General features: G+C 34.8%; 1 protein-coding gene across 1 annotated transcript; it reads left to right on the top strand.

Moving 5' to 3' along the window:
• The first annotated feature begins 4,018 nt into the window (after positions 1 to 4,018).
• LOC121737187 (KH domain-containing protein 3-like) lies at positions 4,019 to 4,887 on the top strand. The gene has a single exon (XM_042128783.1). It carries the CDS (start codon positions 4,022 to 4,024, stop codon positions 4,847 to 4,849), a length of 828 nt encoding a protein of 275 aa, XP_041984717.1. The 5' UTR covers positions 4,019 to 4,021; the 3' UTR covers positions 4,850 to 4,887.
• Positions 4,888 to 13,385: the final 8,498 nt, after the last annotated feature.

Raw genomic sequence — 13,385 nt, 5'->3', positions numbered from 1 at the left:
TGATATTTTGCATCGAAGCTTATGTTTTTATGATTATTTCGCTGTTTGTTGTTGGTTTTTGAACCGATTTTTAAAAGGCAAATATTTATTTTATTTTATCCTTTTTAGGCGACTTTCTAATAAGTCACAAAAACACTAACTTTGCAGTGACTTAGCAACTATTAAACTACAAAAGGCTAGGATTAAGCAACAAAAGGCTAGGATCAAAAAACTGCTGCTACTGTAGGTAAGGTATCAAATATATCAAGCGGGATCAGTGTAAAACTGGTTAAGGTAGGTACTTATTATAAAACCGAATGTGGCGACTAATTTTTCCGAGGGGATATCAAACATTCTTCACTGGCAACTGTTGGCTTTCATTATAAAAATACACATTTGGCAGCGATTTGTTAGATAGCTTTAAAACTGAAAATAGGTATTATAATTGTATTTGGATATTAGAATATTGTTTGCAGATCTGGAGGCACGACAGTGCCCCAGCCAAGCTTTTTAGCAAAAGGCACGGCCGTACTATACTTTTCTCTAAGCGGTTCGCGGCTATTTCACACCCCTTTATCTTCGATGTTAACAAAGCTAGGGATTTAGAATTTCGGTCACTAGGAACAAGTATTAAAACTAGCTTAACCTCCAAATTACATGAAATTTCGATAAATAGTTTAATAGTTACGGATGGTCAAAGTTATTACATTTTGTCACTTACTGACTGACAGATCATCAAAATTCTAAGGTACTTCTAGCAGACTTAGAACCTTGAAATTTGGTACCCGGATAGATCTGTATTCACAATGACAGGAAAAATTATGAAACCGGCCAAGTGCGAGTCGGACTGGCGTACATAGGGTTCTGTACCGTAAATTTGTATGGGAGCCCCTCCTTAATTATATTTTTATTATTAATTATTAAAGTTAAAATCCAGTTGAGTATTTTCTGAAAATTTCAAAAACCTTACTGTTACCATTATGGATATAGAGCAAAAAAGGGGAAAAAAATTGTGTTTGTTGTATGAGGCCCCCTATTAATAATTTATTTTATTTTAATTGGACTATTAGCTTTTATAACGACACCAGAAATACATCATTTTTGAAAATTGTAACTATCTAGCTATGGTGGTTCTCGAGATCCAGCCTAGTGACATACGGAAAGACGACGGACAAACAGCGAAGACTAATAATAGAGTCCCGTTTTCATCCTTTGGGCAGGGAAACCTAAAAATTTAAAAATAATAGAAAAATATAATACTTTATCAAATACAAGAAAATATGTTCAAGAACAGTAGGTATGTATGAGTTTCAACTGCATATTTGTTTTACGTACAAAAGGCTTTAATAATGTACTTAATTAAATAGTGTTTTAAATAAAAAATAGTATTTTAACAACGTTAACAATGAAATAATAATTAAATTCGATTAAAATATAAATGTAATCAGTACACTCCTTACTCGCTCGATTTATGGGAGTTTTAAGTTATCACATGACATAAGGTGTGCTCCTTTCCTGCGAGGAACGTCGAGAGTCGAGACACTTGCATCAGTGCTGCGGGGCTAAAATGGTCACATTTAGCAATTCCTCTCAATCAATTCAGCAAATGAATTCTCAAAACTGTCAATCTGACAAAATAATGTCAAATCAGTACAAAAATACAGAAATGAATAGCAAGCAGAGTTGCATTTTGCGATTTTAGAAAAATGTATCACATCATGATTCTTCAAAGCGACCATTTTAGCCCCGCTGCTATGTGTTCAACGGTATTGCTAAAAATGGCCACGTTCGAGTAATAAAGCTTAAGAGTCAATAATTATATAATATGAATATGATAATCGACTCAGAACTCAGAAGTATTTACGTTACGTTGTCCACCTTTAGAACTAACGAAGCCTCAAAGAATAAATATAAAGAAGTTAAAGAATGGTTAAATCTGCATTTTTCTATTTTTAACAAAAGGAGTGGATTTCTATTCCAAAAATACAAAAAGCGCAATTAAACGTACTTAAGTAATACCAAATTTTCATCCAAATCGATGAAGGTTCAACGAAATCGGAGGTTGTACCTGATTTTTGTACTACTTAATGTAGAATTTGTTGGATTTAGGGTCGATAGAGTTAGGCCGCGTAGATTTAAAAGCTTGGCTCTACATTAGATCTGATGTCTTTTTCACAGGGCAAACCTTTTGTGGTCATCGGGGTAATATTTCACATGAAATGTTTTTGGTGGGATTTTAGTCCTTTTTGTAAGTTGCTACTTGCTAGACAGTCTTTTTAGTGTTTTTTTATTGATGTTTTTGGTCGTCACGGGATGTCCGTCCCGTGAATACCTTCATGTCCATTCATAAAATTGGTGAAAATGTCATATTTAAACTTCCATTACCCCCCCTACCTCCCCTTACTAAACTAATTTTACGGCGTATAACCATCGGCGTAATTTAGATATCAATAAAATCTAAAGCAGTAGATATGTATATTCAATTGAGACTCTGTATGTTTAATAAGTCTATTATTGAGATCATATCCTGAGAATATGAACTATCTGGTACATCGAACCCGTTTGAAGCATTGTGAAACCTTCTTTGAAGTGAAATTAAGTACCAACTGGTATATATTTATGTATATTGTGCTTCCACTTTCCACATTCAAAAAATTCAAAATTGTCAAAATTCAAAATTGGAAAGCCCTTCATACGGCGCCCTCCAATAGTATTATTTCAATGGTCTGAAGGCTTACGTAATATTTCTAAGAATCCCTACAGCCAGAACTTCACTGGTTTTGCTCTATTTTTCTGTTTTCCGAGTCCATTATACAAGATGTTAGTGTAAGCACCGTTATCCCTGAAACCATCAAATGAGCCCGTCAAAATTAACAACTTTCTTCTAAATTTATTCTGTAGACATAAAAATTTTATCATGGTGAAGTACACGAACGGACAACGTCTGCAAATCCTAAAAAATTACTACAGAAATTCGGAGTTGGTGGCCGCTACTTTAAGGGCGTTTGTGCACTACACGGAATTTTACCATCCGGCGCGGCGTGGCATCTCGATTTCCTACCTTATATTTTATATGGCAAACGTGAAAGTTATGAACGCCGGACGGTAAAATTCCGTGTAGTGCACAAACGCGCTAAGAGCGTTAACTCCGATTTTCGATCGTAATTCTCGCCCTTGTAGACAGGCAGATCGGCCATGATTATGGATTATTTTTGGTTCGAATTAGAAGATATGGACTTGGACAGCATGAGGTTTCAAAAGGACGGTGCCACAAGCCACACAGCACACTTTACAATCGATTTATTCGACTGGTCGAGTAAATCGATTGACCGCCTCGTTCGTGCGATTTAACGCCTCTAGATCTATGAAAACAATGCTGGGAATTCAAAAAATCCGTCTTCATACCCATACAAATTGCCGATCCGGGCATCCGTATGGGTATGAAGACGGCATTTTCTTTTTGAGTTCTTAGCATTGTTCTCATAGAAAAAGTTGTTCACAGCAGCAGCAACACATTTCCAGCTTTTCTTCTGTATTCCTAGTCTGTAGGTTACATAACAGTAGCCTTGATGTCACCATTACACAGCATAATGGATTAGTAAGCGGAAGTATATACTTATCGACTAAATACTTGATTTACAACATTTCGCTAATCCTAAGCAGATTGTAAAATACCGCCATTTTATTGCCCCGCTTATGATTTCGATAATAATTTGTATAAATACCCATCCTCAACGTCGATATGTTATAGGAACTATCACAAGATTCTAAAAGTAAGTTTACTATTTTATACAACAAATATATCTACTAAATATTGACATCGTATCGCATTTTAGTAGTAATAATTACTTATATATCATTTTTTCCCACATAATTTAAATTGTCCTACTTACCTTTAATTTTTTAAGTTTTAACATCTTGTAATCAAAAATTACAAGATGTTAAAACTTAATTAAGATTTAACATCTTGTAATTTTAGATGTTAACATCCTGTAATGTAACATTTGCAATCTTGCAACTTTACAATCTTATTCTTCTGCAGATGAAATTCTTCGCCGTACTAGCTCTGTTCGTGGCGGTGGCGTCCGCCGGCCGCCTTCTGCCGGGCTCCATCCCCGCTGCCGTTGCCTCTGTGGACCAACAGCAGGCTGAGATCCAGGAGATCCTCACCGCCATCAACCACCCCAGCACCGACCCCGCCACCGCCGCGCTGCTCGAGGATATGCTCTACGACATCCTCGGTATTGGCAAGCCCATCGTTCCCGAGCCCGCACCCGTTGACGATTACCAGCCGATCCATGTCGGACCCGCCATCGTCGATCAATACCAGCCAATCCAAGTCGGACCCGCTATCGTCGACCAATACCAGCCAATCCAAGTCGGCCCCGCCATCATCGAGGAGCCCACCCCCATCTCTGTCGGCCCCGCCATCGTTGAGGAGCCCACCCCCATCTCTGTCGGCCCCGCCATCGTTGAGGAGCCCACCCCCATCTCAGTCGGCCCCGCCATCGTCGAGGAGGCTCCCGTCGCCGAATCTGCTAGCGCCCCCCTCGTCCAGATCATCCTGAACATCAACAGCCAGACCGGCTCCATCGTCGGCAGCCCCGTCGCCATCGAGGGTCTCCCCATCAACCCCAGCCCCGCGGTCGTCGCCGAGCCCATCGTCCCCACCCCCGTCTCCGTGGTGGATGGCGAGATCGTCCCCAGCCCCGTCGCCGTGGTGGAGGGCGAGATCGTACCCACCCCAGTGATCGTGGAGGAGATCGTGCCCGAGCCCGTCGCCATCGGCACCCCCGTCCTCCCCGCCCCCGTCCTCCCCGAAATCATCATCCCCGAACCCGTCGCCATCCTCCCCGAGGAACTCAACTAAACAGTATTACGTTAGAATAATAAAGCACTTTTGTAAATGATAAGAAGCTTCTTTGTTCTTTGAGCGATTTTAAAAACTACTTGAGATCCATCTATAATAATTAATAATTAATTAATCTATACGATCTAACATGCAGCATGACTCGTGAGACACAGTTCAATACTCGAGTCTCGAGGATGTGATATTTGGCTATTACTTACCTATATAATATTAGATGAAAAAAAAATATAAAAAAATAATATCAATTGATCACTGATACCAATGATATTGTACTTAAACAGATATGTTACGTCCATACTATTTTCCGGCTTAAATCTCTTCCGAACAATTTTCAAATTCAAAATTGCAGACATTGACAAATTTGACAGATGAGTGAAACAAAAGATACGAAAAACCATTTACGTAAAAGAGACAGTTCTATTTTTAAACGTCGAATCGTATCGCTGTCTCTTTCTTCGCCTGAGCTATGACGAAAATTCGATTTTTTCTAGATTGTTCGAAAAAATAATTGAAAATGTAAATAATCGAGGTATTTATTGCAATCAAGACATGTGGTAAGAGATTCCATGTGTTTTGTTCACTTTCGAGTCATAATTGGTACATTTTCGATACACGCACGACGTCATTTTCAATTTATTTAGGTAAGACAAGACGCGGCACATTCGTGACTGCGCTTGATGCAGACTAAACAACAGACGGCCCAATTGGGCCGTATTTGAAGCTTCACAACGCGCGCGGTAGTAACATATCTGGTTTGAGTATTTCATCATTGACTAATACTTATTTGTATCTTATACATAATGTGCTGAAGTGTTAATAAAATACAATTTGAGAATCAAATATTGTTTTATTAAAAATTAATCAGAAAGCTACCTTTTCTTAAAAGTTCTGTAGCACATATTTAGGCAGATCTTATATTTAGGCAGACATAAAACTAGAAGAAAATAAAGAATATAATATTAAGTATACCTACTACACTATGTGATTTTTATTACGAATTAACATAATTCCACTTAGAATCTGGGAAAAATTATAATGTAGCTACATTGTATAATTTTTCCCTTTTTTTGGCAGTCACGCGTCCCTAATCCGGGTCGACGCCAGATAATTTTGACACCTGTCGCTTACTAAGGATGGGTTGCAACTTGCACCAGAGGCGTAGTTATTATTATTCGTAGGGTTAAGGTTATCGTTAAATATGGCGACCATTATGGACTTTTACTAGGAATTTGACAGTTCATTTGACATATTTTTGTTATGGTTAAAGTTAAAGTTAAAGTAAACTTACTTGGTGCAACCTACCCTTAGGATTAACACTAGTATTTCGCTGCAGCACTTGAAAATGTAATATTCCATTCTGGTGCGTTACAGGACGATATTGTCATGTAAGTAGGTACTGTAAAGTTTTTTAGTGCGAAACAAGACTGATTTGTTCGGTAAACAATTCTTTTTAAAACTCGTATCTCATTCAATTTAAATTTTTCGACACTTCTTATAAACATTTTTTCTAGTTCTAAAATTGGACAAGTAATTTTTTTCTTATACTGTAAAACGTCTTACCGGACTTTTATGTCATGTAACGCACCAGAAGTGGTGAAAATTGGGTGAAAATTTTCGAAAATTCGATAAACAGTAGTGATGTGAAAGATGAAAACAAATATTTATCGATGTAACTTTTATTTATAAAGAAAATTAAACTTTATTTTCAAGGGCTTTACAAGCAAGACAAAAAACTTATTTTACATTCGGCGCACATTAATTTAACTTTAGAGTTTAGGCACCTTTTTTGCTTTGCATTTGTCTGGTCAATTAAAGTATGTAGGCTCAGGTAACGTAGTTTTAACTGAACGATCTTTATATGCTTTAAAACTTTCATTTTCTTACCAGCCCCCCGATGCACGATCGTCGGAAAGATCTCACGTGAAAAGATTTCATCTGTCAGTATCACAGCGATTCACAAACTTTCCGTCGCCGAAATGAATCCGAAACCAAAGAGAATAATTGACATTAGTTTTTTTTTTGCAATAAGTGCTACGGTATAACATTATATAGCCTTGGTTATTTCATCGCTGTCAGTATCAAGATCAAAGATGGGAAAATAATTATTGTCTCCAAATTTTCCTGCACCTTTTAATTTAATGAACAAAATTTTTAAGACTAAGACTAGTCTTACCATACAAAAAATATATATTTCAGCTGAGTTTTAATCAACGAATGATTTTGAGTATTTCATTGAATATTAAAAATTTGCTACTCATTAAAAAAATTAATACAAAACACTATTTACTATTCAGAATGTAGCCAATACATCAAAGATCTTACCTAATGAAACTTCTTTTAAATACAAAAGTACTCTGTAAGTCAGCGAAATACGTTACAAAGATCGCGGTAACCCGGCTGCCGCTTGGGGCTTGAGTTGAGTGAATGGCGCACCGCGCAGTACAAACTACAAAAGTACAAATTACAAAGATAATAGCGCGGCTGCCGGCTGCCGTTTAGGAGTTGAGTGGAATTAAGAGGAGTCCACACCGCCCTTTTTTCCATACAAACGTTGTCCCCTGTTTCCTCCCTGGATAATGCTAGTAGAGTTATAATTTTTTTCCTGAATATCTCCGGCCACTAATACAATGTCCCTATGTTTTCTTTTTTTTTCATAATTTAATTATTAAATAAGATATGAACGTTCAAAAACCCAAAAAAATGGCCAGATTTTCCGCTGTGTTCAAACGTCCAGAAAACAGATTTGGCTAGATTATACAAAAAAAAGCAAAACATAGGAACACAGCTCAATCCTTTTTTTAATCTTTAATGAAAAAAACTACTTAAATCGGTTAAGTTTTGGAGAAGGAATCAGGGGACAACGAATCGTTGATTTTCTGGATTTTCTGCAGTTGTCTCTATCGCGTTCTGCGGTATAGGCTTGAGGTAAGGGAGACAGCTATAGATATTACAAGTACTTTTTTTTCATTTCTCTAGCCCCTGGTGTATCCTCTTAAAACAAAAAATATTGTCTATGTGCTGACAGTGACAATCTGTCAAATCTGTAAGTTGTGACTTGCCTGCGCCCATTCTGTACCTTCATGCCTGCGCCTTGGGCGCAAAAAAAAAATTGTGTGTTGTCAAAGATATTAATTATTATTGTCAAGCTCAAGTCGAGCTACGCTCGACTTGAGCTTTGTTCTAATACATACAAGAAATAAAAGCTATGTTCTAATACATACAAGAAAAATAAAGGCAAATTGAACGATGTAAAATTATACTATTTTCCTGCCAAAAGTATTCACATGCCATGGTGTTTGCACTGATGAGATCCAGACTGAAATTAGTTAAAAATAGTGACAGACAAAAGTTGTGAAGATGGAATCGACCGAATCGCAGAAGGTTGATGAAATAAAAGCATTTATTTTAGTGAACTTGTTTTATTTTCCACAAGTATTTTCAGTAATTAGAAGTATTTTTTGCATCTTCACTATTTTATTGCAATATTTATCAAGTTTTTATTTTCTATGCTGATGGATGCTACTAATTACTTTTTCAGATATTTTCTTAGTTAACTAGATAAGCTTTATACATTTTTATTCACGCTTTCGAATTTTGTTACGGGTATAAATCCATATTTAATAATTTTAATCATTTTATAGTCTAAAACATAAAAAACATGTAGTTATAAACTAGCCGGGGTCTCACAAGTTACTTCTTTTACTCGCAAGTACTCGCAACATGTCGCTGCTGTCGAATTACGACACCCTTTATAATTTCTGCACGGTCCTTATAGGTAATACATAATTATATTACAATTATATTATATCGGTAAATCTTGTTGTGTGAGAATACTTTTTATTTATGTGTAAAACAAACTTATTACTATTTTATATTTGTTTTAAATTTGTTTTTCATTTAATATAAGTTATTGTATAAATAATTGGAATTATAATGATATTTTTTACATAAATAACTATTTAAAATTATTGTAAAAGCACAATAATGTTTTAACATAATATACATATTACACAAGTATTAATACAAAATTTAAAAAATATTATATTTCTAAACCTTTAAGTTAACACTAATACTGCATTTATAAATAAAAAATATTTATTGTTCAATGAACACTTCCTAAAGATTTAACACATAATAATTATTACAGTACGACATTTATTCAAAATGGTAAAAAGGTATAAAAGACACGACTAAGTATTAATAATTGCTTTGTTTTATTCTTATCATTACAGCTGTAAATAATAATTGTATTATTTTAAATGACTCGCATACACAATGTCAGGTTGTAGATATTAATAATTTAGATTTGAAATTATCTACTATGAAAAGAGATAAGTACTTCTTATCTCATTTTTATAAAAGACGTATAGCCAAGTTGCTATTTAACTTTTTGTTTATAAAATCAGCCAAGTATTTGGCTTCCTCGACTACTGCTTTTATTGAGCAGAATATTAGTCATATTTTGAACGAATTGGAATATGTTCCAAATATTTCTTTAAATTAGATAATAAGACAATGGAGGAAATCTCTTGCAGAAATAAATTACCTTTAAATAGTCAAAATCCTACCAATTTAATAGATTCAAATATAGTAAGTGAAAATAATTGTAATTTAATTAATCTGGTGCATCAGAATTTACAAGGTATGGTAGGTAAAGAACTTGAAATTGAGTTATTTTTGAAGGAATTTAACATTGATATTATGTGTATATCTGAACATTGGTTTAGATCACATGAACTCATTTTCAACTTCAATGATCACCAGAATGCAAGTTCGTTCAGTAGAGAAAATGCCATTAGAGGCGGCTCTTTAATATTAATCAGAAACAATTTTAAATTTAAGGAACGTAAGGATATTGTGAGTCTCTCTACTGAACGAATAATAGAAGTGGCCTGCATAGAGCTGAACCATCTAATAATTGTAAGCGTATACAGGCCTCCATCAGGGTTATACGAATCTTTTGAAGTAACTATGGAACAAATTTTGTCAAAAATATGTGCATCTAACAAAAAGGTTATTATATGTGGCGATTTTAACATTAATTTATTAGATTTAACCTCAACTACTGTTAGATTCACATCTTTATTTCAATCGTATAACCTTTACAGTTTGTTTCAGGAACCAACAAGGGTCTGTGAGACTACAGCCACTTGTATTGACAATATATTTACTAATCTTATTCCAGACAAAAAAGAAATAATTAATAAGCTAAGTTCTGATCACTGTGGACAAATAGCCTCTTTTAATATCAAATGTGACAGTGATGCGAAGAAAAATCTTGTGTTTATTCCTGTGACCACAAAACGTATTGAGCAATTTAGAAGTAAATTAAATTCAAATATCCATTTATTGGACAGCTCACATAGCTCTGATGAAGCTTTTAATAAATTATTTAAGGTGATAAGAACTCAATTTAATTCAATATTTACTTCTAAAACGGTTAGAAACAGTAATAAAAAAACTAAATTTATTAATTGGGCAACAAAAGGAATAAAAATAAGTAGGAAAAGATTATATGACTTATATGATGAAAGGTGTATTAACAATAGTGAAGTATTTAAAGCATATGTTAAAAACTACTCAAAAACCTTCAGAAAAGTTTGTAAAGCTGCTAAAGCCCTATATATAAAAAATAAAATTAAAAACTCTAAAAATAAAATCAAAACAACATGGCAGGTAATAGCGGGTGAGACTGGAAATGTCACCTGTCGTAGCTCTGATTTTGAACTATACTTTGAAAATAAAAAGATTACTAATGATCAAGAAGTTGCGACGGTCTTTGAAAAGTTTTTTGCTGACATTCCGGTCTCAACGACAAAAAATTTAAATTCTTCGTCTGAAGCTGCCGAAAAGCTACTCAGAGACAATGTAAAGGAATGTGATGTCAATTTTAAGTTTAGAGAAATTAACCCCATAGATATTATTGATACCTTTAAATTGTTGAGTATCAAAAATACTGCTGATCTCTGGGGCATGACCACAAAAATTATTAAATCAATAATTGACATCGTAGCTCCTCATTTAGCAATGATTTTCAATGACTGTATAAAAAATGGTGTTTTTCCTGACTTAATGAAGCATAGCAAGATTGTTCCTTTATTCAAAGCCGGAACTAAATCGGATCCCACGAATTTCAGGCGTATATCAATTCTACCGACCTTTAGTAAAATATTTGAAAAAAATATTTTAAAACAATTACTAGTACATTTTAATTCTAATAATTTATTACATGATAATCAATACGGATTTACTAAGGGTCGATCCACAACGGATGCTGGTATAGGACTCCTTTGCAGTATTTTTGAGGCTTGGGAGGAGTCGCAGGATGCCTTAGGTGTTTTTTGCGATCTCTCCAAAGCCTTCGATTGTGTTGAGCATGCTACATTGATCAGGAAATTGCGCCACTACGGAATTAAAGACTCTGCTCTCAGCCTTTTGACTTCTTACCTTAAAAATAGGACTCAAAGGGTTGAGGTTAATAGTAAAAGGTCCAAAGGAACCAAAATAGAATTAGGTGTCCCACAGGGATCTATATTAGGCCCATTTCTTTTTCTCATCTATATAAATGACTTACCTTATCTAGTTAAGGATAATAATAATGAGATAGTGCTTTTTGCTGATGACACTTCACTTATTTTTAAAGTGAAGCGACAACAGTCGAACTACGACGAGGTAAACAGTGCTCTCTCAAAAATAGTACATTGGTTTAATGTTAATAACTTACTTTTAAATTCTAGTAAAACAAAATGTATAAAGTTTACTTTGCCCAATGTTAGGCAAGTCCAAACCAATGTAGTATTAAATGATGAGAAGATGAATTTGGTAGACAACACTGTATTCTTAGGTATTACACTTGATAGTAAATTACAGTGGGGTCCTCACATTGTTAATCTTGCAGGTAGGCTCAGTTCTGCAGCATATGCAGTCAGAAAAATTAGGGAAATTTCTGACGAAGATACGGCACGATTAGTATATTTTAGTTATTTTCATAGTAGGATGTCATATGGAATCCTTTTATGGGGAAACGCTGCCGACATTAATACAATATTTGTGCTGCAGAAGCGAGCCATACGTTCTATTTATAAAATGTCTGCTGTAGAATCTCTGAGAGATAAATTTAAAGAAATTGGTATTCTAACTGTTGCTTCTCAATACATTTTGGATAATGTAATATATGTTAGAAAAAATATAAGTAAATTTAAAGTTAAAAGTGACATTCACTCTAGGAATACTAGAAATAAGCACAAGCTAGATATGCCGGTGATCAGACTTAGTAAAGTCAGTAAATCTTTTAAAGGTCAATGTATACGCCTTTACAACAAAATCCCAGAAAACGTTCAAAATCTTTCCATTAATAAATTTAAAAAAGTAGTTAAAGAACGTTTGTGTGCCAAAGCCTATTATAAGGTCAATGATTTCATAAACGATGGCACACCTTGGGAGTAGGATGGCTTCTTGCAAGGCTACTTCTTCATTATTATAGGACTTACAATTATGTATGTGGATATTGTATATAATATTTAGTTACAAAATTGTAAACTTTATTTTAAAAGATTAATTTTTTTCTCACTTTTTTTGGTAAAAAACTCGCACGGGGCCCCCGTGCGAGTTTCTTACGCCGGTTCTTCTCGCCGGGTTAGTTCCCGAACCGGTGGTAGGCATCATGTAGGACTTTCTGAAAACATTTATTTTAAATTTATTCAGAAATAAAACAATTTTGATTTTGATTTTGATTACTTAAATAATTCCATCTAACAATATCCGCTATGGCCCATGACACGGTTCTCGAAGTGAAAAGATTTCACGAGTCTCGGAGGTGCCGGGAAGATTCCGTAAAAACGGCTCTAATCCTCGGATAATTTTCCGACGTCGGTTGTCAAACTAGTTTTTGAGGCCCGCACCAGGGGAGAGTTCATTACCGGCTATGTATTTCCGGTGCCGCAGCGAACGTGTTAAGGACGCTATCAAATTTTTTCACAAATATCAGCGATTTTCAGGTACCATTTTAAAGCATTAGGAGTCACACCACAAGGATATTTTGGTTTCAAATGAAAGAATATAGTATATTATTCATATCCACGTCTATACCGTAAAAAATTTATAGCCGCATAAAATTTTTTCACATAAATACGTTTTAACCATCACCATAATCGCAAAAGATAGCATCGCAGAAGAGAGAAGAAGAAGAGAGAAGAAAAGAAAAGGGGTTTGATTAGGTACCATTATAGCTAAATACACTGAACTAAGGAAAATAAATATACAAAAAAATTGTTGCTTATTTAGTCCCCTATACGAATAGCTAAATATTTTATATAAAAACTAGCTGTCCCGGTGAACTTCGTGTCACTTTAAAACCTTCCCTGGACTTCTACGAATATTTTAAGACTAAAATCAGCCCAATCCGTTCAGCCGTTTTCGAGTTTTAGCGTGACTAACACATTTGAAGATCCATTTTTATATATAAGAGAAGATATAGATAAGATAAATAACATTTCCATTTATAAGAAAAATAAGAAACGCTGTCAAATTTTTTCTG

The sequence above is a fragment of the Aricia agestis genome, chromosome 20, assembly GCF_905147365.1.
Source record: "Aricia agestis chromosome 20, ilAriAges1.1, whole genome shotgun sequence".
Lineage (NCBI taxonomy): Eukaryota > Metazoa > Arthropoda > Insecta > Lepidoptera > Lycaenidae > Aricia > Aricia agestis.
Note: the sequence above shows the minus strand (reverse complement) of the source record. Positions and strands in the feature narration are given on the sequence as shown.

Bases quoted from the DNA above. Each gene is read 5' to 3' on its own strand.
- LOC121737187 (XM_042128783.1), top strand. From the start codon at position 4,022: ATGAAATTCTTCGCCGTACTAGCTCTGTTCGTGGCGGTGGCGTCCGCC.